General features: G+C 50.9%; 1 protein-coding gene across 2 annotated transcripts in view; it reads left to right on the forward strand.

Moving 5' to 3' along the window:
- poll (polymerase (DNA directed), lambda) overlaps positions 1-26,534 on the forward strand; it is a 44,112-nt gene that overhangs the window by 4,415 nt on the left and 13,163 nt on the right. For both annotated transcript variants that reach the window (XM_070876394.1, XM_070876393.1), the window contains exons 2-6: positions 5,433-5,545; positions 8,583-8,741; positions 10,661-11,148; positions 13,186-13,509; positions 15,900-16,073. In XM_070876394.1, the coding sequence (XP_070732495.1) occupies positions 8,627-8,741; positions 10,661-11,148; positions 13,186-13,509; positions 15,900-16,073 (1,101 nt within the window). In that variant the 5' untranslated portion in view covers positions 5,433-5,545; positions 8,583-8,626. The remainder of the gene's footprint in view (positions 1-5,432; positions 5,546-8,582; positions 8,742-10,660; positions 11,149-13,185; positions 13,510-15,899; positions 16,074-26,534) is intronic.

Below are 26,534 nucleotides of genomic sequence, written 5' to 3' on the forward strand. Positions count from 1 at the left end.
CCACACACCTCAGGCCATGGTCTATCCCCGGGCCCACACACCCCAGGCCATGGTCTATCCCCGCGCCCACACACCCCAGGCCATGGTCCATCCCTGGGCCCACACACCCCGGGCCATGGTCCATCCCCGAGCCCACACACCCCGGGCCATGGTCCATCCCCGGGCCCACACACCCCGGGCCATGGTCCATCCCCGGGCCCATACACCCCGGGCCATGGTCCATCGCTGGGGCCCACACACCCCGGGCCATGGTCTATCCCCAGGCCCACAAACCCCGGGCCATGGTCCATCGCTTGGGCCCACACACCCCGGGCCATGGTCTATCCCCAGGCCCACACACCCCGGGCCATGGTCTATCCCCGGGCCCACACACCCCGGGCCATGGTCCATCGCTGGGGCCCACACACCCCGGGCCATGGTCCATCGCTGGGGCCCACACACCCCGGGCCATGGTCGATCCCTAGGCCCACACACCCCGGGCCATGGTCCATTGCTGGGGCCCACACACCCCGGGCCATGGTCTATCCCCGGGCCCACACACCCTGGGCCATGGTCCATCGCTGGGGCCCACACACCCAGGGCCATGGTCTATCCCCGGGCCCACACACCCCGGGCCATGGTCCATCGCTGGGGCCCACACACCCCGGGCCATGGTCCATCGCTGGGGCCCACACACCCCGGGCCATGGTCCATTGCTGGGGCCCACACACCCCGGGCCATGGTCTATCCCCAGGCCCACACACCCCGGGCCATGGTCCATCGCTGGGGCCCACACACCCCGGGCCATGGTCCATCGCTGGGGCCCACACACCCCGGGCCATGGTCCATCGCTGGGGCCCACACACCCCGGGCCATGGTCTATCCCCAGGCCCACCCACCCCGGGCCATGGTCCATCGCTGGGGCCCACACACCCCAGGCCATGGTCTATCCCCGGGCCCACACACCTCGTGCCATGGTCCATCCCCGGGCCCACACACCCCGGGCCATGGTCCATCCCCGGGCCCACACACCCCGGACCATGGTCCATCGCTGGGGCCCACACACCCCGGGCCATGGTCCATCCCCGGGCCCACACACCCCGGGCCATGGTCCATCCCTGGGCCCACACACCCCGGGCCATGGTCCATCCCTGGGGCCCACACACCCCGGGCCATGGTCCATCCCTGGGGCCCACACACCCCGGGCCATGGTCCATCGCTGGGGCCCACACACCCCAGGCCATGGTCTATCCCCGGGCCCACACACCCCGGGCCATGGTCCATCCCCGGGCCCACACACCCCGGGCCATGGTCCATCCCCGGGCCCACACACCCCGGGCCATGGTCCATCGCTGGGGCCCACACACCCCTGGCCATGGTCCATCCCCGGGCCCACACACCCCGGGCCATGGTCCATCCCTGGGCCCACACACCCCGGGCCATGGTCCATCCCTGGGGCCCACACACCCCGGGCCATGGTCCATCCCTGGGGCCCACACACCCCGGGCCATGGTCCATCGCTGGGGCCCACACACCCCGGGCCATGGTCCATCCCCGGGCCCACACACCCCGGGCCATGGTCCATCCCCGGGCCCACACACCCCGGGCCATGGTCCATCGCTGGGGCCCACACACCCCGGGCCATGGTCCATCTCCGGGCCCACACACCCCGGGTTGTGGTCCGTCCCTGGTGCCCACACACCCCGGGCTGTGGTCCATCCCTGGGCCTCGGATCATGGTGCAACCCAGGCCTGAGTTTCTGCCCAGGGACCGGGGATTCACCATATGAAGGGAATATTAATTGGACTCTGGGGGAATCGAGGTACATGGGAACAGTGCAGGAAAGTGGAGTTGAGTTGAAGATCAGCCATGATCTCATTTAATGGCGGAGCAGGCTCGAGGGGCCGAATGGCCTACTCCTAATTCTTGTCCTCACTGTGTTAGAACTGCGGGTCTCGTCCAATTAAGAGCTGATTTGGTTTTATTTCAGTTGTGGGGCTTCTTGCGCACAGGAGCTGGCAATTTCCCTGGTTCTTTTAATTAGTTTGTGAGATGTGGGCGTCGCTGTCGAGACCAGCATTTAGTGCCCATCCCCAGTCGCCCCTTGAGAAGGTGGTGGTGAGCACCGCCTTGAACCGCTGCAGTCCGTGTCGTGAAGGTGCTCCCACATCGCTGTTAGGGTGGGAGTTCCAGGATTTTGACCCAGTGACAATGAAGGAACAGCAATATATTTCCAATTCAGGATGGTGTGTGACTTGGAGGGGAACATGGAGGTGATGGTGTTCCCATGCGCCTGCTGCCCTTGTCCTTCTAGGTGGTAGAGGTTGTGGGTTTGGGAGGTGCTGCCGAAGAAGCTTTGGATCCTTGATGGCCAAGTGCAGAAAGATTATAAATAGACTCCTGAAGATCTTTGGTCAGTTTCTCCACAATGTGTTTATGAATTTTGCACGTACTGACCAGAACATTCTCCCCGGAGTGGGAATCAATCTACTCGATTGATTTTCTCTTCCTTAGCTCGGTCATAGAAGTCCATTATGATGGTCCCAATGGCAGCCGAGCCGAGATCAGTTACTGCACACACTGGGGATTGAAACTTGGTTTTAAAATTACCATCTTTGTTTTCAAATCCCTGCATGGCCTCGCCCACTCCCCATCTCTGTAACCTCCAGACCCACAATCCTCCAAGATCTCTGCACTCCTTCAATTCTGCATATCCCTGATTTCCGTCGATCCACCATTGGTGGCCATACCTTCAGCTGTCGAGGCCCAACACTTTGAAATTCCCTCCCTAAACCTCTCCGCCTCTCTCCTTTTAAGACGCTCATTAAAATCGACTTCTTTCACCTGTCCTAATGTCTCCTTATGTGCTTGATGTCAAATTCTGTTTGATTACACTCCTTAAATTAAAGGCGCTATATAAATCCATACATCAGAACTAGGAGCAGGAGTAGGCCATACGGCCCCCCTAGCCTGCTCCGCCATTCAATACGATCATGGCTGATCCGATCATGGACTCAGCTCCACTTCCCCGCCCGCTCCCCATAACCCCTTAAATACAAGTTGTTGTTTGGTCTATAGCTGCGTTTCACACTGGACAGTGTGTTTGCCAGTGCTGCAGTTTCAAACTTTTCACATGTAGCAGTCCAACCCAGACAGTAAAGTCTCCTGTACTGCCATCAAGGTCCCAAATAAAAAGAAAGAACTTGCATTTCCGCAGTGCCTTTCACAACCTCAGGACGTCCCAAAGCGCTTTATAGCCATTGAAGTAACTTTGGACTGTGGTCACTGTTATAATGTAGGAAACGTGGCAGCCAATTTGCACACAACATGCTCCCACAAATACCAATGTGACAATGTGCAGATAATCTGTTTTAGTGATGTTGATTGAGGGCTAAATATTGGCCAGGACAACAGGGGGAACTCCGCTGTTCTTCTTCGGAATAGTGGCCGTGGGATCTTTTATGTCCACCTGAGAGGGAAGACGGGACCTCGGTTTAACGTCTCATCTGAAAGACGGCACCTCTGATAGTGCAATGCTCCCTCAGTACTGCCCCTCCGACAGTGCAACATTCCCTCAGTACAACCCCTCTGACAGTGCAGCGCTCCCTCAGTACTGCCCCTCCGACAGTGCAGCACTCCCTCAGTACTGCCCCTCCGACAGTGCAGCACTCCCTCAGTACTGCCCCTCCGACAGTGCAGCACTCCCTCAGTACTGCCCCTCTGACAGTGCAGCGCTCCCTCAGTACTGCCCCTCTGACAGTGCAGCACTCCCTCAGTACTGCCCCTCCGACAGTGCAGCACTCCCTCAGTACTACCCCTCCGACAGTGCAACATTCCCTCAGTACTGCCCCTCCGACAGTGCAGCACTCCCTCAGTACTGCCCCTCCGACGTGCAGCGCTCCATCAGTACTGCCCCTCCGAACAGTGCAACATTCCCTCAGTACTGCCCCTCTGACAGTGCAGCGCTCCCTCAGTACTGCCCCTCTGACAGTGCAGCGCTCCCTCAGTACTGCCCCTCCGACAGTGCGGCACTCCCTCAGTACTGCCCCTCCGACAGTGCAGCACTCCCTCAGTACTGCCCCTCTGACAGTGCGGCACTCCCTCAGTACTAGCACTGGAGTGACAGCCTAGATTTTGTGCTCGTGTCTCTGGATTGGGGCTTGAACTCAACCTTCTGACGCGGAGGCAAGAGTGCTACCCACTGAGCCAGGGCTGTCACCGACAATAAATAAACACGTGAAAAAGGTTTCAGCAAAGTTCAGTCCAATTGCTAATGAGCCTGGAGCCGCAGCCCAAAGTGAGTGGGCACTAAAGCTGGCAACCTCACTCAGAGCGGTCACGGGAGGGCGGGGAGAGCCTGTTGTGAGAAATTATAAAAGTTATACTGGTGTTTTTTTTGAGGTTGGGGCCGAGTAGAGGCCTCACCTGGAATATTGTGTTCAGTTTTGGTCTCCTACTCTGAGGAAGGACGTTCTTGCTATTGAGGGAGTGCAGCGAAGGTTCACTAGACTGATTCCCGGGATGGCAGGACTGACATATGAGGAGAGACTGGATCAACTGGGCCTTTATTCACTGGAGTTTAGAAGGATGAGAGGGGATCTCATAGAAATATACAAGATTCTGACGGGACTGGACAGGTTAGATGCGGGAAGAATGTTCCTGATGTTGGGGAAGTCCAGAACCAGGGGACACAGTCTTAGGATAAGGGGTAGGCCATTTAGGACCGAGATGAGGAGAAACTTCTTCACTCAGAGAGTTGTTAACCTGTGGAATTCCCTGCCGCAGAGCGTTGTTGATGCCAGTTCATTGGATATATTCAAGAGGGAGTTAGATATGGCCCTTACGGCTAAAGGGATCAAGGGGTATGGAGAGAAAGCAGGAAAGGGAATGATCAGCCATGATCTTATTGAATGGTGGTGCAGGCCCGAAGGGCCGAATGGCCTACTCCTGCACCTATTTTCTATGTTTCTGTGTATGAAATCGAGCGACACCTCAGCTGAGAGTGCTTGGTGCTAACACTGTGTTAGTGTTGCATTCCCCAACACGAACATCGTTCCTACTGAGCGTAAAAATCACCCACACAGGAGTCGCTCTGAACAGTCGCCACTCAATAGTGACCTGGTGAGTGAATCGGCCCAGGAAAATCAGCCGGGAATTTCTTTTCCCTATCCAGTGATACACCTGGAAAGAGCATGGTGTGTGAACATCTGACAACATCAGCTTAAAGCACCTCAGCTACCCAGAAAAGCTTAAAAAGCTGGGGCTGTGTACGTTCGAGAACTGTCGACTTCTGGGGACGATTTGAACACCGTCTATAAAATAGTGACAGACCGGATTGTGTCCCAGCGGGCAGATTATCTCATCAGTAACTTTGGGCAGACCCAGAGGGCACATGTGTAAGTTACGCAAGAGGTGAACGAGGTTACGTGTTAAAATTGTTTTTCTTTTCCCAGGGAATGGCGGACCTGTGGAACAAATTGCCAGCTCGCGCGGTGAACGCTGATTCGCTGAATTCCTTCAGATGAGACGTGTTCCTGGGTGGGCTGGACAACAGATCATACGAGAGGTGGGTACCAAGTTAAAGGAGTCGTGGTCTCCTGGTCTCGCTTGGATCACGGGGAGTCGGAGAGCAATTTTCCAGATTGTTTTTTTCTGTCACTGACCTTGGGTTTTATCCAACTTTTAAGCCTCTCCCAGGAGATTACATGGATCCAGGTGGGTAGGGCATGTCTCAATCATGAAGCATAAGGAAGTTATGCTAAATTTTATAAATCACTGGTTAGGCCCCAGCTGGAGTATTGTGTCCAATTCTGGACACCACATTTTAGGAAGGACGAGAAGGCCTTGGAGAGAGTGCAGAAAAGATTTACTTGAATGGAACCAGGGGTGAGAGACTTCAGTGACGTGGAGAGACTGGAGAAGCTGGGATTGTTCTCCCGAGAGCAGAGAAGTTTAAGGTGAGATTTCATAGAGGTGTTCAAAATCATGAAGGTTTTTAATAGAGTAAATAAGGAGAAACAGTTTCCAGTGGCAAGAGGGTTGGGAAGCAGAGGGCACAGATTTAAGATAATTGGCAAAAGAACCAGAGGGGGAAATAAGGAGACCTTTTATTATTCAGTGGGTTGTTGTGATCCGGAAGGCACTTGAAGGGGAGAGAGCAGGGGGAGTGGGGCTAATTGGACAGCTCTTTCAAAGAGCCGACACAGAATGCAAGATTCTATGAATGCATAGGATAGGTTAGATTGTCCAGCTGGTGTTTTTGTGTCCGGCATTTTCACATGTTGGTAGGAAGGCAGGTTAGCTCTATGCACAGCTTTGGTCTCCATAATTGAGGAAGGATATACTTGCCTTGGAGGCGGTGCAACGGAGGTTCACTTGATTGATTCCTGGGATGAGAGAGCTGTCTTATGATGAGAGATTGTGTAGAATGGGCCTATACTCTCTGGGGTTTAGAAGAATGAGAGGTGATCTCATTGAAACATACAAGATTCTGAGGGGTATTGACAGGGTAGGTGCTGAGAGGTTGTTTCCCCTTGGCTGGAGAGTCCAGAACCAGGGCTCACAGTCTCAGGATAAGGGTTGTGAATCCTTGGAATTCTCTGCCCCAGAGGGCTGTGGAGGCTGAGTCTCCGAATATATTCAAGGCTGAGATCGATAGATTTTTCAATTCTAGGGGAATCAAAGGATATGGGAATCGGACGGGAAAGTGGAGTTGAGGTAGAAGATCAGCCATGAGTGACCATCATCATCATCATCATCATAGGCAGCCTCTTGAAATCGAGGAAGACTTGCTTCCACTCTAAAAGTGAGTTCTCAGGTGGCTGAACAGTCCAATATGGGAATTACAGCCTCTGTCACAGGTGGGACAGATAGTCGTTGAGGGAAAGGGTGGGTGGGACAGGTTTGCCACACGCTCCTTCCGTTGCCTGTGCTTGTTTTCTGCATGCTCTCGGCGACGAGACTCGAGGTGCTCTTACTCCCCTAAAATCTTGTGCTGCAAGGGCCCACTGCCTCGGCTTACCTTCCAGGCCAACCTTCCTGCTGCCAAGTCCCTCCAGCTGGACCCTCGCTTCCCGCTCCCCATCGGCCAACTCAGCTACTCCAACCAACCCCCGGCGATCTCAACGGCGGTGAGCCTCCGACTAGCTTCAAATACAGGTTTGGGCCCTACCTCACGCGCGAGCCTTCCCTCCGGCGGCGTTCAGGCCTCCACTCACTCCACCGGCGACCTCCTGGCCTTCACTGAGTGACCAGTGGCTCAGGGTTAGCATTCCCGCCTCTGAATTCGAAGGGGCGAGTTCAGGCCCCACTCCAGACTGCCCCGGTGAACGGAGACCCAGCTGTGAACACTGGGTTGGTGCCCAGTGGGGGTGTGAGTGATGGGTGTGTGTGTGGGTCTCCCCCCACCACCTTCCAGTATAAAGAGTAGGAGGGACCTTCAGGCTTGCTGGCAGCCCACCTCGGAGAAGGTGCTCCTTCCCTGGCAAGTGGCGCAGGAATTTTGTGTGATACTTGGGTTGCAGTCGGACAGAGCGTGGTAATAGCACTGGGCTTCTCCGGGCAAATCGAGGACGAAACGTCTTGCCAGTATCTCCGATGGGCAGTAAATTAACAATTTGAAGGTAACGAGACAGAGTTGGTGCGATGTGAGTTCTCTAAACATAACATTCCGGATCCCTATCCACAATGAGGCAGCAGTGACTCTGTGGGTAAATGCAAAGACTGTCATGGTGCTGATTCGAACCCATCACCCACTGTGCCTGCTGACCTACATTGGCTCCCAGTTAAGCAACGCCTCGATTTCAAACTTCTCATCCTTGTTTTCAAATCCCTCCATGGCCTCGCCCCTCCCTATCTCTGTATTCTCCTCCAGCCCCACACCCCCTTGAGATGTCTGCGCTCCTCTAATTCTGTCTTCCTGAGCATCCCTGATTATAATCACTCCACCATTGGTGGCCGTGCCTTCAGCTGCCTGGGCCCCAAGCTCTGGATCTCCCTGCCTAAAGCTCTCCGCCTCTCTACCTCTCCTCCTGTAAGATGCTCCTTAATACCTACCTCCAAGACCAAGCCTGCACTAATTTCTACATATGTGACTCAAATCTTTATTGCATAATACACCTGTGAAGTGCCATGGGTCGTTTCACTACGTTAAAGGGGCTATATAAATACAAGTTGTTGTTGATGATCAGGATGATCAAACCTTCCCTTCCTGGCCTGTGTTGAGTCAGCAGTTGTCAGGTGAGGTGCTACCTGTTGTTCCCCGAGGTGAGAGAGAGGAGAATGAGCCAGGCTTCGTACTCCTGCTTACTATCCAGTAACTCGAACTCCTAACCAAAAGCATGTGTGTGGATTTGTGGGGAAGGAGAGATTTGGGCTGGTTGTGATGGCCTCTGCAGTTGAATAGCTGCCAATATTTACTATCTAGACCCACGGGTGAAGAAAGGGCTTTTGGGTGAGATACCAGACAGCAGCCTTGTAGCACCACAGGGCCCCAGCTAAATTCAGCACTTTTGGGAGAAGAGGGGGTAATGGAGGTGTGCGGGGGGGGGCGGGGGATTTGAAATGTGTTATTTTGTGAAAGTGAAGTCCCGATCGTTGAACAGGTTGATTGGGAGCTCGCCCTGACTGAGAATTAGCCGAGCAGCACATGGAGCCACAGGGGATCGTGAAGGCATTTCGGAAGGTGAAACGTGCCCAGGACCTCCCGTTAGCCACAGGCGGAGAGCCCCAGAAGAAAGCAAAGCCAGAGAAAGCCAATGCAGGTAGAGCGAAACGTGACCTTCGCCCTTACGGTGCGGAGGTTGAAACCGACAGAAACTAACCATAGTCTGTAGATGATTAATGAAAGAAAGATGTGTATTTGGTACAGATGATCTGGTCATTATAACATTGCCGCTTGTGGGAGCTTGCTGTGCGCAAATCGCGTTTCCTACATTACCATAGTGACTACACTTCATGGCATGCAAAAAGTACTTCATTGGCTGTAAAACACTTTGTGACGTTTTGAGGTTGTAAAAGCTGCTATATAGTCTTTATTTATGTAGCATCTTAACACGTCTTTCAGAAGGCACGTACCACGTAGGCAAGCGCAACAGTCATTTTGTGCATTGAAAGATCCCAAACAATGAGTATTGAGGTGTTTGGCCAGTTAATCTGTCTTTCGGTAGAGCTTAGTTGAGTGAGAAACATTGGCCAGGACATCAGGAGAACTGCCTGCCGTTTTGCGATGTTAATATCCACTTGGCCCATCCAAACAAGGCCCTGGTTTAACATCTAAACTGAAGATCGGCACCTCCAACAATGCAGCACCCCCTCAGCGCTGCAATGGAGTATCAGAACTCAGTTAGCTGCTGGGATTGGATCACCCTCGCAGCGGGAGAGTGGAGCGCTGGAGTTTTGCATCTTGGTCCAAGATTTGATTCTCCCTCTCCCTCTCTTGCCAAAGCTCTACCCCCCCCCCCACCCCCCGCCCCGCCAGACATCACTCGCCGGGCAAGAAAGTGGGCATCCGAACTGCTGCTAAATCTTTGTTCAGTAACACTCACTACTGTTGGGAACATGCAGAAACAGTATTGTGGATGATGCGATCTGCACAAGCCTGCTGCAAAACAGTCCCAAATTCTACATCATGGCAAAGAAATAACAATCGAATATTATGGGCTGGATTTCCCGGTGATGGTCACCCGGAGTGGCGGCAGTGGTGGCGGTGAGGTTTTCTGGGCGGGCAATCAGCTATTAGCCTCCGCCCCCCCCCCCCCACCCCGGGGTTTTTGGAGCCGGTTTTACGGGGGCAGGGAGCAGTACCATATGCCCCGCAGCGCGCCCTGCTGTGACCGCCTGGGAAAACAGTGGGCAGTCCAACCTACACCGACAGCAGAGAGGTAAGTAATGCCGTCCTAAGGTAAGCGTGATTGTTTGTTTTTTCTTTTCTTTTTTTTCTCCCTTGGCCGCTCTTTAGCTGGGGATTTTCCCTTGCTCAGCCTGCCTAGCACCCTGAGAGAGGTGTACAACGCCTCCCTTAGCACCCCGCCCCACACTCAGGGCCCAGCTGCCCAATTTTGCTGACTGAGGCGCAAACTGTTCCCAGGCACAAACTTTACCGCCCCGAAATCAGCAAAGCTGAAAATCCATCCCTTGGGGGTTACAGGGTTTCATGCGCCTATTAAATCGCAGGTCTGCCCTCGTGTTGCTGCTGGTGAGCCAGAGCAATGTTTCTGATCCCTGACTCTGTTGGCGTAGAAACTCACAGCACAGGAGGAGGCCGTTCGGCCTCTGGTGCCTGTGCCGGCTCTGAAAGAGCTGTCCAGTTTAGTCCCATACCCCAGCTTTTCCTGCATAACCCTGCAAATGAGTTATCTTCAAACACATGTCCAATTGTCCTTTGAAAGTTCCAGTGGAATCTGATTCCACCACCCTTTCAGATCGTGCGTTCCAGATTATAACATCCCTCTTTTGCCAATTATTTCAAATCTGAGACCTCTGGTTACTGGCCCGCTTGCTTGTCGTGTAGGTTCCTCCCCCTCCGCCCCCCCCTTTCACATTCAACTTAGCCTCCTTCGTGCCAAGCACAGCCAAGGACTGCTGCTCTCGGCTCCCTTCAAGGTTCAGAAGCACATCCCAGCGCTCCATGGCATTGGCATTTATTTAAAATTCTCCTCCTTCCTTTCTCCCATTTCTGCAGAGCCCTGGCTGAGTGGAGTGACGGCATACATCGTCCCGGCCGGGATTGGAAAGGCCAGGACTGAGATCTTTCACAAGCAGATTGTGCAGAATGGCGGGGGGGTCAGCCTGGCTTTCTCCCCCGCCGTTACCCACGTGATCGTCGCCGATGGGATGGACTGCGACCGTGCCTTTCGCCTGCTGAAGCTGGAGAAGCTGCCTCCCAAGGTCCAGCTGCTACAGTCGGCCTGGCTCAGTTTATGCATCTCGGAGAGGAGAGTTCTGAGCACCGCGGGCTACAGCGTCTTCGTCCTGGACAGGTACCTGCAGCCTGAGCAGCGGGTTAATGCTCAGGGGTCGGGGGGCGAGGGTCAGCAAGGCAACAGCCAATCGGGGACACAGTCGAAGGCCGTTTTAAACTGTACAAAGGCAGAGGAGCATTTCGCTGAGCAGCCAGGAGAGAGCAAGGCTGAGGAAAACAGTGGAGCAGCACGAGCCTCTACAGCAAAGGTGGAGTAACCTCCCCCCGCTATCTCTGTAACCCCCTTCAGCTCCTCTGCGATCTCTGCGCGGGTCCTCCAATTACGGCCTCTTGCGCATCCCCGACTTCCTTCGCTCCTCCATTGGTGGCTGTGCCTTCAGCTGCCTGGGCCCCAAGCTCTGGAATTCCCTCCCTAAACCTCTCCGTCCTCCTTTAAGACACTCCTCAAAACCTCCCCCTTTGACCAATCTTTTGGTCACCTGTCCTAATATTTCCAGATGTGCCTCAGGGTCAACTTTTGCCTGATGCTCCTGTGAAGCGCCTTGGGACATTTTACTATGTTAAAGGCGCTGTATAAATGCAAGTTGTTGTTGTTTTCTATTTGCACTCTCACCGCCCCTGCGTGCCCTCCGCTCCCCCCCGCCTGCCCCCCGGCCCCAAGGTATCACAGGGCACTGGACCTGAAATATATCGTGTTGGCATGAAACCACAGTGCCCCGGAAGTGTGTTTGCTTTCCAATTTATTTGTGTGGCCTTTCCTGCTCTTTTGTCCTGAGGGACTGACTGGCTCTTGTTGTGCGATTCGATGGGCTCTCACAGGCCTCTGGCTCCGAGCCCAATGTCAACATACTCAGATTTTCCAACAGGAGCCATTGGAGAGCCTTCCAGAGTGGGAGTCAGAGCTCCAAAGTTGGAGCCCTGGCTGATTCCCGACCACTCCCCCCGCCCCAAACTATGGCCTGGCTGTGACCAGCTAACTCGGCCGCGATCAGGGATTGAACCGGGGACATTGGGGCTGTATCACTCAGCGATACCCAGTGGGCGCCGGGCGGAACGATTACTCCAGCTGGAGGCCCTCATTTGAATGTGATGGGCAAGCTGCCACCGCTCAACTAAAACCCAGGGCCGCTCCGCAGAGGCGAGCGGAGGTCGACTCTTGTACTCTTGTGGTGGTGGGGAGGCGACCCGGTTTTGGGGGGGGAGTGGGGGCGAGGGCACCTGCTGCTGTCTCTCCAGAGAGTTCCCAGTGGAACTCAACAATCCTACGATCAGCGTAGGACCCTGATATGTTGTTAAGGTTTCCGCTGTTCTCAGGTGGAAGTGTTGACTGACCATTTCAAGCCTTGTTCGAAAATTCAGTTTTCTAAAAAGAATTCTCCTGCCAAACGCCCCTTTTTTCTGTGCCAATGAGACGATAAGCTCCCCCAATGTGGGACATAGTGTCAGCCGTGGCTCAGTGGACAGCACTCTCACCTCTGAGTCAGAAGGTCGTGGGTTCGAGTCCCACTCCAGAGAGCACATAAATCTAGGCTGACACTCTCAGTGCAGTGCTGAGGAAATGCTGTACTATCAGAGGGGCAGTACTGAGAGACTGCCACACTATCAGAGGGACAGTACTGAGGTAGCGCTGCACTGTCGGAGGGGCAGTACTGAGGGAGTGCTGCACCTTCGGAGGGGCGGGCTTATACATTTACCAACTGAACTAAAGGGGCGAAGTGGGATCCAGCTATATCTAAATGTGATGTATTGGTGATTTATTCTACCCTACGTAAACTAGAGATGATCCAAAACTCGGCTGCCCGTGTCCTAAATTGCACTAAGTCCCACTCATCATCACCCTCTGTGCTCGCTGACCTACATTGGCTCCCAGTTAGGCAACGCATCGATTTCAAAATTCTCATCCTTGTTTTCAAATCCCTCCATGGCCTTGTCCCTCCCTATCTCTGTAATCTCCTCCAGCCCCACAACCCCCCGAGATGTCTGCGCTCCTCTAATTCTGCCCTCTTGAGCATCCCTGATTATAATCACTCAACCATTGGTGGCCGTGCCTTCTGTCGCCTAGGCCCCAAACTCTCGAACTCCCTGCCTAAACCTCTCTACCTCTCTTTCCTCCTTTAAGACACTCCTTAAAACATTCCTCTTTTACCAAGCTTTTGGTCACCTGCACTAATTTCTACTTATGCAGCTCGGTGTCAAATTTATATCGCATAACACTCCTATGAGGCGTCTTGTGACGTTTCACTACGTTAAAGGCGCAATATAAATACAAGTTGTTGTTGTTACAGCAAGTGTCTCCCCAGTTATCGGAAGACGAAGGTGGCAGTGACCCTGAAGACGATGGGGTTTCCGAGCGAGACCTGCGAACGCTGATCTCAGGGAGCAGACATTCGGCCGGTGAGCCTGGCCCCAGCGAACCCATCATCAGCGGCAGGTGGGTGTGCGCGCAGTCGTCCGAGAGCAAGAAGCAAAACCACAACAAGCCCGTCACAGACAAGCTGGAGGTGCTGGCGACTGCGTACACGCATCAAGGCGACAAGTGGAGGGCGCTGGGATACACCAAGGCCATCAATGCCCTGAAGAATTACCAGAAGCCAGTGTCCTCGTATGAGGTAAAATCTCCATGCTGCAATGTATGCACCTGTGAGTATGCTCACAGGTTTGTAGAGCTGGTGGACATCCGAACCAGGGTGTCCCTGGAGATGGAGCATGCGGTGTCCACCGGTGCGCTCGTGGCCTTCCGCGAGAGGTGGGCACCGGAGGGACTGGAGTGCATTGTTACCCCCGGCAACCAAATTTTAATTTGATTTTATTTGTTTTAAAGTTTAATTTGTTTTAATTGCCGGGTTTTAGTGTCCCCCTCCCCTTTTATAGGGGGCACTTGTAAATTATATGATTTTAATGCCCCCCCAAAAAAATCACAAAAAACCCCCCCCCAAAAAAAAGAGGGCAGTTAAAAGTGTCTGGAGTGTCCCCCAGATCGGGGGGTGCTTGATTTAATGTTTAATTTTGTTTACACTAAAAGAGTTGTAGAGCTGGTGGACATCTGAGCCAGGGTGTCCCTGGAGATGGAGCACGCGGTGTCCACCGGTCCGCTCGCGGCCTTCCGCGAGAGGTGGGCGCCGGAGGGACTGGAGTGCATCATTTCAACAGGGAACAACATTTTTATTTAATTTGATTTGTCAAGGTTCCCTTTAATGTTAATTTGTGGGTTTTTTGTGTCCTTACAAAAGGGGCCAATGATATTAATGTTCTACCCAAAATAGTTGTAAAGTTGGGTGTGGCTTAGCCAGTCACATGATGTTCACAAGACTCAATAAAACCCCAGCCAGTTGGGTTCGGGGGATCCACGATGAGGCAGGTGGTTGTGAGCCTGGTGGATGAACTGGTAATGTGTCGTGTGATTGTTAAACCTTTTGCTAATAAACCAACTAGTTCTTAATAGCAATGTGTTGCTATGAATTCTTAAGCAAATATCTCATAAAACTAATACATTACAAGTGGGAATCAACCCAGCAGACCGAGTTCACTTTGGTTCCTAGAGCCTGGGTCAGACCTATCCGTGTTGACTGTGTACCACATCCATCTCCTGGATCGAAACTCCCTCTAAAATGTTCATTGCAGACGAGGAACATGCTTTTCCTGTCCCTCTCTCTCTCTGTCATTATTCTTGTCACTGCTTCTGTGACCGTGTACCTGCCTGGGGCCCGGGGCCCGGGGCACGGAATCAGTGTGACTGATATTCCCTCCCCTCCTCCCCACCAGACCTAGACCCGTGGGACGGTGTCTGCCTCCACTCCCCCTTTCCCAGGACAGTGTGGGTGAGCTTGGGACGGTGTCTGCCTCCACTCCCCCTTTCCCAGGACAGTGTGGGTGAGCTTGGGACGGTGTCTGCCTCCACTCCCCCTTTCCCAGGACAGTGTGGGTGAGCTTGGGACGGTATCCTCCTCCACTCCCCCTTTCCCAGGACAGTGTGGGCGAGCTTGGGACGGTGTCTGAACCACGTCTTTCAGTCAGTCAAGAGTCTCAACGTTCTCCGTCACCAGGCCCCTTTCCTTTCCTCTCAACTGCAGCCTTTCAGCCGAATACTGCCAGTCATACAGCACAGGAGGAGGCCATTCAGTCCTTTGTGGCTGTGCTGGCTCTTTGAAAGGTCCATCCAATTAATCCCACTCCCCCCTGCTCTTTCCCCACAGCCTTATAAATTTTTCCTTTTCAAGTATTTATCCAATTCCCTTTTAAACGTTACTGTTGAATCTGCTCCCACCGCCCTTTCAGGCAGCGCGTTCCAGATCACAACAACTCGCTGCGTAAAAAAATGTCTCTTCATCCTCCCCCCTCCTCCCGCCCTGCGCCTGGTTCTCTTGCTAATTATCTGTGTCCTCTGGTTATCAACCCACCTGCCAGTGGAAACAGTTTCTCCCCATTTACTCTTATCAAGATCCCTCATAATTTATTAAATCTCCGCTTAACCTTTTCTGCTCTAAGGAGAACAACCCCAGCTTCTCCAGTCTATCCACATAACTGAAGTCTCTCAACCCTGGTGCCATTCTAGTAAATCTCTTCTGCACTCTCTCCAAGGCCTTCACATCCTTCATAAAGTGCGGTGCCCAGAATTGGGCGCAATACACCAGCCACGGCCTAACCAGTGATTTATAAAGGGTTAGCATAGCTTCCTTGTTTTCGTACTCCATGCCTCTATTTTTAAAGCCATGGTTCCTGTATGCTTTTTTAAAAATTTGTTCTCGGGATGTGAGCATCGCTGGCAAGGTCGGCATTTATTGCCCATCCCTAATCGTCCTTGAGAAGGTGGTGGTTAGCCGCCTTGAACTGCGTGGTGAAAGTGCTCCCACAGTGCTGTTGGGGAGGGAGGTCCAGGATTTTGACCCAAATAGGGAGAAACTGTTTTAACAGCCTTATAAACTTGTCCTGACACCTTCCGAGAGATTTGTGTGTGTGTGAAGTTGTTTCTGAGCAGGTTTTCCCTCTGCCCCCCCCGTAGGAAGCCTGTAAAATCCCTGGCGTGGGAAAAAGGATAGCGGAGAAGATCAGAGAGATACTGGAGAGCGGGCACCTGTGCAAGCTGGATTACATCGGCGAGAGCGTCCCCGTGCTGGAGACCTTCTCCAACATCTGGGGAGCTGGGGTGAAGACAGCCCAGCTGTGGTACCAACAGGTGTGCAGTGTTTAATATTCGATCGGTGTACAGTGCTTGCCATCGTGGTCTCCTGCACCAGGCTTTGCCAGCAGCCATACCGCCGTCTGTTGAAAGCCAGCTCCATGGTGCAGTGCCTTATACCCAAAGAAAGCCTGGCATTTATATAATTTAATATGCACATAGATTGGGCTAACCAAACTGGAAGCAATACGGTGGAGGAGGATTTCCTGGATTGCATAAGGGATGGTTTTTTAGACCAATATGTCGAGGAACCAACTAGGGGGGAGGCCATCTTAGACTGGGTGTTATGTAATGAGAGAGGATTAATTAGCAATCTCGTTGTGCGAGGCCCCTTGGGGAAGAGTGACCATAATATGGTGGAATTCTGCATTAGGATGGAGAATGAAACAGTTAATTCAGAGACCATGGTCCAGAACTTAAAGAAGGCTAACTTTGAAGGTATGAGGTGTGAATTGACTGGGATGGATTGGCGAATGATACTTAAGGGGTTGACTGTGGATGGGCAATGGCAGACATTTAGAGACCGCATGGATGAACTACAACAATTGTACATTCCTGTCTGGCATAAAAATAAAAAAGGGAAGGTGGCTCAACCGTGGCTATCAAGGGAAATCAGGGATAGTATTAAAGCCAAGGAAGTGGCATACAAATTGGCCAGAAATAGCAGCGAACCTGGGGACTGGGAGAAATTTAGAACTCAGCAGAGGAGGACAAAGGGTTTGATTAGGGCAGGGGAAATGGAGTATGAGAAGAAGCTTGCAGGGAACATTAAGACGGATTGCAAAACTTTCTATTGATATGTAAAGAGAAAAAGGTTAGTAAAGACAAACGTAGGTCCCCTGCAGTCAGAATCAGGGGAAGTCATAACGGGGAACAAAGAAATGGCGGACCAATTGAACAAGTACTTTGGTTCGGTATTCACGAAGGAGGACACAAACAACCTTCCGGTTATAAAATGGGTCGGGGGGTCTAGTAAGGAGGAGGAACTGAGGGAAATCCTTATTAGCCGGGAAATTGTGTTGGGGAAATTGATGGGATTGAAGGCCGATAAATCCCCAGGGCCTGATGGACTGCATCCCAGAGTACTTAAGGAGGTGGCCTTGGAAATAGTGGATGCATTGACAGTCATTTTCCAACATTCCATTGACTCTGGATCAGTTCCTATAGAGTGGAGGATAGCCAATGTAACCCCACTTTTTAAAAAAGGAGGGAGAGAGAAAATGGAATTATAGACCGGTCAGCCTGACATCGGTAGTGGGTAAAATGATGGAATCAATTATTAAGGATGTCATAGCAGTGCATTTGGAAAGAGGTGACATGATAGGTCCAAGTCAGCATGGATTTGTGAAAGGGAAATCATGCTTGACAAATCTTCTGGAATTTTTTGAGGATGTTTCCAGTAGAGTGGACAAGGGAGAACCAGTTGATGTGGTATATTTGGACTTTCAGAAGGCGTTCGACAAGGTCCCACACAAGAGATTGATGTGCAAAGTTAGAGCACATGGGATTGGGGGTAGTGTGCTGACATGGATTGAGAACTGGTTGTCAGACAGGAAGCAAAGAGTAGGAGTAAATGGGTACTTTTCAGAATGGCAGGCAGTGACTAGTGGGGTACTGCAAGGTTCTGTGCTGGGGCCCCAGCTGTTTACATTGTACATTAATGATTTAGATGAGGGGATTAAATGTAGTATCTCCAAATTTGTGGATGACACTAAGTTGGGTGGCAGTGTGAGCTGCGAGGAGGATGCTGTGAGGCTGCAGAGCGACTTGGATAGGTTAGGTGAGTGGGCAAATGCATGGCAGATGAAGTATAATGTGGATAAATGTGAGGTTATCCACTTTGGTGGTAAAAACAGAGAGGCAGACTATTATCTGAATGGTGACAGATTAGGAAAAGGGGAGGTGCAAAGAGACCTGGGTGTCGTGGTACATCAGTCATTGAAGGTTGGCATGCAGGTGCAGCAGGCGGTTAAGAAAGCAAATGGCATGTTGGCCTTCATAGCAAGGGGATTTGAGTACAGGGGCAGGGAGTTGTTGCTACAGTTGTACAGGGCATTGGTGAGGCCACACCTGGAGTATTGTGTACAGTTTTGGTCTCCTAACCTGAGGAAGGACATTCTTGCTATTGAGGGAGTGCAGCGAAGGTTCACCAGACTGATTCCCGGGATGGCGGGACTGACCTATCAAGAAAGACTGGATCAACTGGGCTTGTATTCACTGGAGTTCAGAAGAATGAGAGGGGACCTCATAGAAACATTTAAAATTCTGACGGGGTTAGACAGGTTAGATGCAGGAAGAATGTTCCCAATGTTGGGGAAGTCCAGAACCAGAGGTCACAGTCTAAGGATAAGGGGTAAGCCATTTAGGACCGAGATGCGGAGGAACTTCTTCACCCAGAGAGTGGTGAACCTGTGGAATTCTCTACCACAGAAAGTTGTTGAGGCCAATTCACTAAATATATTCAAAAAGGAGTTAGATGAGGTCCTTACTACTAGGGGGATCAAGGGGTATGGCGAGAAAGCAGGAATGGGGTACTGAAGTTGCATGTTCAGCCATGAACTCATTGAATGGCGGTGCAGGCTAGAAGGGCCGAATGGCCTACTCCTGCACCTATTTTCTATGTTTCTATGTTTCTACCCGCGCATCTCATAGAATAGATTACTCTGTGGTCCCACAGGGATCTGTGTTGGGGCTTCAACTATTCACCGTATTTATTAACAACTGGATAGGCGGCATTGCAGGCAGTGTGGATGGAAGCATAAAATTACACAGGGATATCAACAGATTAAGTGAATGGGAAAAACTGTGGCAAATGGATTTCAATGCAGGCAAATGTGAGGTCATTTACTTTGGACCTAAAAGGGATAGAACAGGGTACTTTGTAAAGTACCTGAAAAGCTAGAAGCAGCGGAGGTTCAAAGACTTGGGGGTCCAGGTACATCCATCATTAAATTATCATGGACAGGTACAGAAAATAATCACAAAGGCTAATGGAATGCTGGCCTTTATATCTACAGGACTAGAATACAAGGGGGTAGAAGTTATGCTGCAGCTATACAAAACCCTGGTTAGACCACACCTGGAGCACTGTGAGCAGTTCTGGGCACACTACACCTTAGGGAAGGTATATTGGCCTTGGAGGGCGTGCAGCGTAGGTTTACCTGTGATACCTGGACCCCAAGGGTTAAATTACAAGGCGAGATTACACAAACTAGGGTTGTATTCCCTAGAATTTAGAAGATTAAGGGGTGATTTGATTGAAGTTTTCAGGATATTAAGGGGAACAGATAGGGTGGATTTCCGCTGGTTGGGGAGTCTAGGACGAGGGGGCAGAGTCTAAAAATTAGAACCAGACCTTTCAGGAGTGAAGTTAGGCAACACTTCTACACACAAAGGGCTCAAATTTCCCCAAGAGTTGCCCTGCTTTTTTTGGAGCAAGTAGATTTTTTTGGATTAACTTAAAAAAAATCGCACATTTCCCCATTTAATTGCTCCAATGTAAGTCAGTTAGTTAGGTTTTGTTGTAGTTTATTTTTTTTTCTCCAAAAGGGGGCGTGACCAGCCACTTACACCTGTTTTGGCCATAGAAGCAAATTTGGCCAGCTGAACGTTACTCCAAACTAACTTAGGCCAGTGTATGTGGCCACTTTTGTAGGCACAGAAAAACCTTAGCTACATTTAAGATATCAGCGCAGGTAGCCAGAGATGGAGGTGGGGGGGTTGGGGGTGAGTTAGAGGATTCCAAAGCTCTAAAGACCTTCACAACATCAGCACAACATTGCAACATCTTCAGCACAACAGCTCTGCACAACATCACCACAAATAAATGAGAGATAAATCAGCTACAGAAAATAGAGCAGTCCTACCTTGCTGACTGCAGAACACACCGGCTAGCCCTCCCGCCAGGGCTGGGGCAGCAGGCACGCATGACTGTAGGGGTGAGGGATTTTTTTACTTTTTACAGTTGACCCTAAATGTTGCGTGGAGGATGATTCAGTTTTGATGCAAAATATCTTTTATTGTGAATTTTACAGTGCACTTCAACGATACAAACAACAACAACAACATCCACAGCAGGAAAGAAAGTCTACACCAATCCCTCACCCACATCTCGGGGAAAGTGCACTTCCTTATAGGGTCGGTGATGGTGGTGGGGGGGGGGCGGGTTTTGGGGGCCAGGCTTGGGTCTGACCGGTGGCTGGTGTGTGGAGTGAAGTGGGAGTGGCATTTGAGTCTCCGGCCTTTGTGCCCTTATTGCAGAAGCCAGCTCCCTCATGGCATCCACCATCGTCTGCACACCCTCTGAAATGCCCGTCCTGACTTCCCGTCTTAGTGCAGAGATTTCACCCGATAGTGTGGCGACCTTATCGCGCACCCCACTGACGGCCACCACGTGTGATCTTGTGAGGGCATTGGTCTCCTCACCCAATGAAGAAACCTGATTAACTTCTGCTGAGGGCTGCCTCTCAGGAGAGACTGGCCGGCTTCTCCTTCCCCTCACCATGGGTCTGCCTAGTGGCACCCCTCCAGTGCGAGGCGCAGGCTGGGACGGTGGGGGACTAGGTGTCCCAAGATGCATTTCCCGACCGCCACTCGGACCTGCGACCTCGGAGGGTGTGAATCCATGGAAGGTTGCCGAGGAGCTAATGGAGGGTTCTGGCTGTGTGATGCCCTGTGATAGGTCCTGATCGATATCGCAGTCAGCATTCTCCTGAGCACATATTTCCATGGAACCCTCCTCCCCCCACCCGCCTTGGTCTGGAGCACGCATCTGGATCCTCAGGATCTTGAGGAGTGTCGTCTTCTTCTGCAAAAGGCAACACAACAATCAAATGGTTAGCAGCACAGGAGGGGGCAGGATGGGTGGCATGAGTAGTCTCACGCGTAGCAGGCCAGTCAGCAGGTTGATTTGAAGGGTCATTATGCATTTTAATGGCTCACCCTCACCCTCGCGTGTGGGTCCAGCTTGTGCAGAGCTGATTCTTTTTCTGCCGGTGCGAGTCAGCAAGTCAGCAACCCTCTGTTCCAGGGGTGTCAGTTGGTGCAGATTTGGCGGACCTCCTCCTGTTCTAGTTCTCTCCCTCTTGTTGTGGGCCAATTTCTTCTGCAAAGGTGAAAATATTAATTGTCAGACATGGTGCGCATCTGATGTGTGGGACACATACAGATGCTCACATTTCCCACTGCAATTCAATTTAACGATGAAGATAATACTTACACTAACTACTTGACCGACGTCCTGCTTCCAGATCTTGCGGTGTTGACCCCAGCGGAGAATTCTTCAGCAACCAGGTTCCACCTTTTCCTCATTTCCTTGGGGGAGACCTTTGACGGACCACTCTTGCTGATATCCAGCTCCAGCCATTTCTCCTCAATAACAGCCACTAATTTCTCCACTTCCTCATGGAGGAAATTCTTGGTTCCTCTTGCACACTCTTGCGCCATTCGTCTATTGGACTCAAACGCAGGTAATGTTCAAAGATCACACTTACACCTCTCTTACACCTATCCAGCACTCCTTTACACTCCCTCAGCCACACAAAAATCAATATTCAGACCTCACATTTACATATGCTTCATAGCCACTTATTCAGAGGATGCTCTCCCTTTAATTAACCGATTATAAGAACATAAGAATTAGGAACAGGAGAAGGCCATCTAGCCCCTCGAGCCTGCTCCGCCATTCAACAAGATCATGGCTGATCTGGCCGTGGACTCAGCTCCACTTACCTGCCCTCTCCCCGTAACCCTTAATTCCCTGATTGGTTAAAAATCTATCTATCTGTGACTTGAATACATTCAATGAGCTAGCCTCAACTGCTTCCTTGGGCAGAGAATTCCACAGATTAACAACCCTCTGGGAGAAGAAATTCCTTCTCAACTCAGTTTTAAATTGGCTCCCCCGTATTTTGAGGCTGTGCCCCCTAGTTCTAGTCTCCCCTACCAGTGGAAACAACCTCACTGCCTCTATCTTGTCTATCCCTTTCATGATTTTAAATGTTTCTATAAGATCACCCCTCATCCTTCTGAACTCCCAACGAGTAAAGACCCAGTCTACTCAATCTATCATCATAAGGTAACCCCCTCATCTCCGGAATCAGCCTAGTGAATCGTCTCTGTACCCCCTCCAAAGCCAGTGTATCTTTCCTTAAGTAAGGTGACTAAAACTGCACGCAGTACTCCAGGTGCGGCCTTACCAATACCCTATACAGTTGCAGCAGGACCTCCCTGCTTTTGTACTCCATCCCTCTCGCAATGAAGGCTAACATTCCATTCGCCTTCCTGATTACCTGCAAACTAACTTTTTGGGATTCATGCACAAGGACCCCAGGTCTCTCTGCACCTCAGCATGTTGTAATTTCTCCCCATTCAAATAATATTCCCGTTTACTGTTTTTTTTTCCCAAGGTGGATGACCTCACACTTTCCGACATTGTATTCCATCTGCCAAACCTTCGCCCATTCGCTTAACCTATCCAAACCTCTGCAGCTTCTCTGTGTCCTCTACACAACCCGCTTTCCCACTAATCTTTGTGTCATCTGCAAATTTTGTTACACTACACTCTATCCCCTCTTCCAGGTCATCTATGTATATTGTAAACAGTTGTGGTCCCAGCACCGATCCCTGTGGCACACCACTAACCACTGATTTCCAACCCAAAAAGGACCCATTTATCCCGACTCTCTGCTTTCTGTTCGCCAGCCAATTCTCTATCCATGCTAATACATTTCCTCTGACTCCGCGTACCCTTATCTTCTGCAGTAACCTTTTGTGTGGCACCTTATCGAATGCCTTTTGGAAATCTAAACACACCACATCCATCAGTACACCTCTATCCACCATGCTCGTTATATCCTCAAAGAATTCCAGTAAATTAGTTAAACATGATTTCCCCTTCATGAATCCATGCTGCGTCTGCTTGATTGCACTATTCCTATCTAGATGTCCCGCTATTTCTTCCTTCATGATAGCTTCAAGCATTTTCCCCACTACAGATGTTAAACTAACCGGCCTATAGTTACCTGCCTTTTGTCTGCCCCCTTTTTAAAACAGAGGCGTTACATTAGCTGCTTTCCAATCCGCTGGTACCTCCCCAGAGTCCAGAGCATTTTGGTAGATTATAACGAATGCATCTGCTATAACTTCCGCCATCTCTTTTAATACCCTGGGATGCATTTCATCAGGACCAGGGGACTTGTCTACCTTGAGTCCCATTAGCCTGTCCAGCACTACCCCCCTAGTGATAGTGATTGTCTCAAGGTCCTCCCTTCCCACATTCCTGTGACCAGCAATTTTTGGCATGGTTTTTGTGTCTTCCACTGTGAAGACCGAAGCAAAATAATTGTTTAAGGTCTCAGCCATTTCCACATTTCCCATTATTAAATCCCCCTTCTCATCTTCTAAGGGACCAACATTTACTTTAGTCACTCTTTTCCATTTTATATATCTGTAAAAGCTTTTACTATCTGTTTTTATGTTTTGCGCAAGTTTACCTTCATAATTTATCTTTCCTTTCTTTATTGCTTTCTTAGTCATTCTTTGCTGTTGTTTAAAATTTTCCCAATCCTCTAGTTTCCCATTAACCTTGGCCACCTTATACGCATTGGTCTTTGATTTGATACTCTCCTTTATTTCCTTGGTTATCCACGGCTGGTTATCCCTTCTCTTACCGCCCTTCTTTTTCACTGGAATATATTTTTGTTGAGCACTATGAAAGAGCTCCTTAAAAGTCCTCCACTGTTCCTCAATTGTGCCACCGTTTAATCTGTGTTTCCAGTCTACTTTAGCCAACTCTGCCCTCATCCCACTGTAGTCCCCTTTGTTTAAGCATAGTACGCTCGTTTCTGACACAACTTCCTCACCCTCAATCTGTATTACAAATTCAACCATACTGTGATCACTCATTCCGAGAGGATCTTTTACTAGGAGATCGTTTATTTTTCCTGTCTCATAACACAGGACCAGATCTAAGATAGCTTGCTCCCTTGTAGGTTCTGTTACATACTGTTCTAAGAAACAATCCCGTATGCATTCTATGAATTCCTCCTCCAGGCTACCCTGTGCGATTTGATTTGACCAATCGATATGTAGGTTAAAATCCCCCATGACTACTGCCGTTCCTTTTTCACATGCCTCCATTATTCCCTTGATTATTGCCTGCCCCACCATGAAGTTATTATTTGGGGGCCTATAAACTACGCCCACCAGTGACTTTTTCCCCTTACTATCTCTAATCTCCACCCACAATGATTCAACATTTTGTTCATTGGAGCCAAAATCGTGTCTCTCAACTGCCCTGATATCATCCTTTATTAACAGAGCTACCCCACCTCCTTTCCCTTCTTGTCTATCTTTCCGAATTGTCAGATACCCATGTATGTTTAATTCCCAGTCTTGGCCATCCTGCAACCATGTTTCTGTAATGGCCACCAAATCATACCCATTTGTAATGATTTGTGCTGTCAACTCATTTACTTTATTTCGAATGCTGCGTGCATTTAGATAGAGTGTTTTAATCCTAGTTTTTAAACCATGATTTTTAGTTTTGACCCCTCCTGTAGCCCCTTTATATTCAGTGGCCCTTTTTGTTTTTTGCCGCGGTTTTCTCTGCCCTGCACTTTTACTCATCTCCTTTCTGTCTTTTGCTTTTGTCTCCTTTTTGTTTCCCTCTGTCTCCCTGCATTGGTTCCCATCCCCCTGCCATATTAGTTTAACTCCTCCCCAACAGCAATAGCAAACACTCCCCCTAGGACATTGGTTCCGGTCCTGCCCAGGTGCAGACCGTCCAGTTTGTACTGGTCCCACCTCCCCCAGAACCTGTTCCAATGCCCCAGGAATTTGAATCCCTCCCTGCTGCACCACTGCTCAAGCCACGTATTCATCTGCGATTCTGCTATCCTGCGATTCCTACTCTGACTAGCACGTGGCACTGGTAGCAATCCCGAGATTACTACTTTTGAGGTCCTACTTTTTAATTGCCAAGCTTTCTGTCACACTGCGCATGCGCGCAGACTGAACCGCCCATTGCGCATGCGCGCACACTGAAACAGTCATGCGTGCCCCTCCCGGCACTGCACAACATGTTGGGCCCAAGCCCCACCCCCCCGCCGGCTGCGCGACACCGATGGATGCGGACGATGAGGGAGCGACCAAATTCACAGGCAGATTTTTGGCACTTTTTCTCCTCCAGGAAGTTGGCGCACCACATCGAGATACGCCGCTCGAAGCGGCTGGGGAAATTTGGGGCCAAAGGCTGGAACTCTCTTCTGCAAACAGCAGTTGATGCTGGGTCAATTGTTAATTTTAAATCAGAGATTGATAGCTTTTAGTTAACCAAAGGTATTAAGGGATATGGGCCAAAGGCAGGTCGATGGAGTTAGGTCACAGATCAGCCATGATCTCATTGAATGTTGGAACAGGCTCGAAAGGCTGAATGGCCGACTCCTGTTCCTATGTCCCTATGTGAAGTGTCTGTAGTGTAGGTATACGGAGCAGCAACTCGACACCAAAAGAGTTCCCAGTGTAAGGGGGGAGTGTTGACCGGGACTCCAGGAAAGTTCCCGGTGTGAGGTAGGATTGCTGTCCGGGACTCCGGGAGAGTTCCCAGTGTGAGGGGAGAGTGTTGTCTGGGACTCCGGGAGAGTTCCCAGTGTGAGGGGAGAGTGTTGTCTGGGACTCCGGGAGAGTTCCCAGTGTGAGGGGGGAGTGTTGTCTGGGACTCCGGGAGAGTTCCCAGTGTGAGGGGGAGGGTTGTCTGGGACTCCGGGAGAGTTCCCACTTTAGTGGCGATCTGAGGTACTAATGCGACCTTTAGCTTTGTTGGGGAGTAGTGCTGGTCTGTCACTGTGCAGCATGAGGTGATGGATGTGGTGATTCCCCATGTGCTCAGCTTCCGATGTCACCTGTGGGGAGATACTGAATGGGGGGAAACCCAGAGTTGGATCACCCCCCCGCAGCAGGAAATGATCATTAATTCCCTTATATCACAGTCAACTGAATGAGATTCTCTCCTCCCCCCCCCCCCCCCCACCACTTCATCTTTTCCCAAAGTCTTGTATTCTAGTCCTCTCTACAAATACGAGTCTTTCTTTTTTCTCTAGATGTAAAGGCCGGCATTCCATTATCTTTTTTGATTATTTTCTGTACCTGTCCATGATAATTTAATGATCAAAATACATGGACCCCCCCCACAAGTCTCTTTGAACCTCCACTGCTTCTAGCTTTTCACCATTTAAAAAGCACGCTGTTCTATCTCTCTGGGTTACAGCTGTACAGGAGTCAGTGACCCCAAGTCCCTCGCCTCGCCCTCTCCTCACCCACTCCATCTGGTCAGGAGCAGCAGCAGCAGGCCTGGCTGATTGCCTCCCTCCTAACCTCAGGATGTTGACACCAGGAACAGTGAGTCCCTATCGCCTCTGATGACTTTTACCAAGTAACAACAGTGACTACACTTCAAAC

The sequence above is a fragment of the Pristiophorus japonicus genome, chromosome 3, assembly GCF_044704955.1.
Source record: "Pristiophorus japonicus isolate sPriJap1 chromosome 3, sPriJap1.hap1, whole genome shotgun sequence".
Classification (NCBI taxonomy): domain Eukaryota; kingdom Metazoa; phylum Chordata; class Chondrichthyes; family Pristiophoridae; genus Pristiophorus; species Pristiophorus japonicus.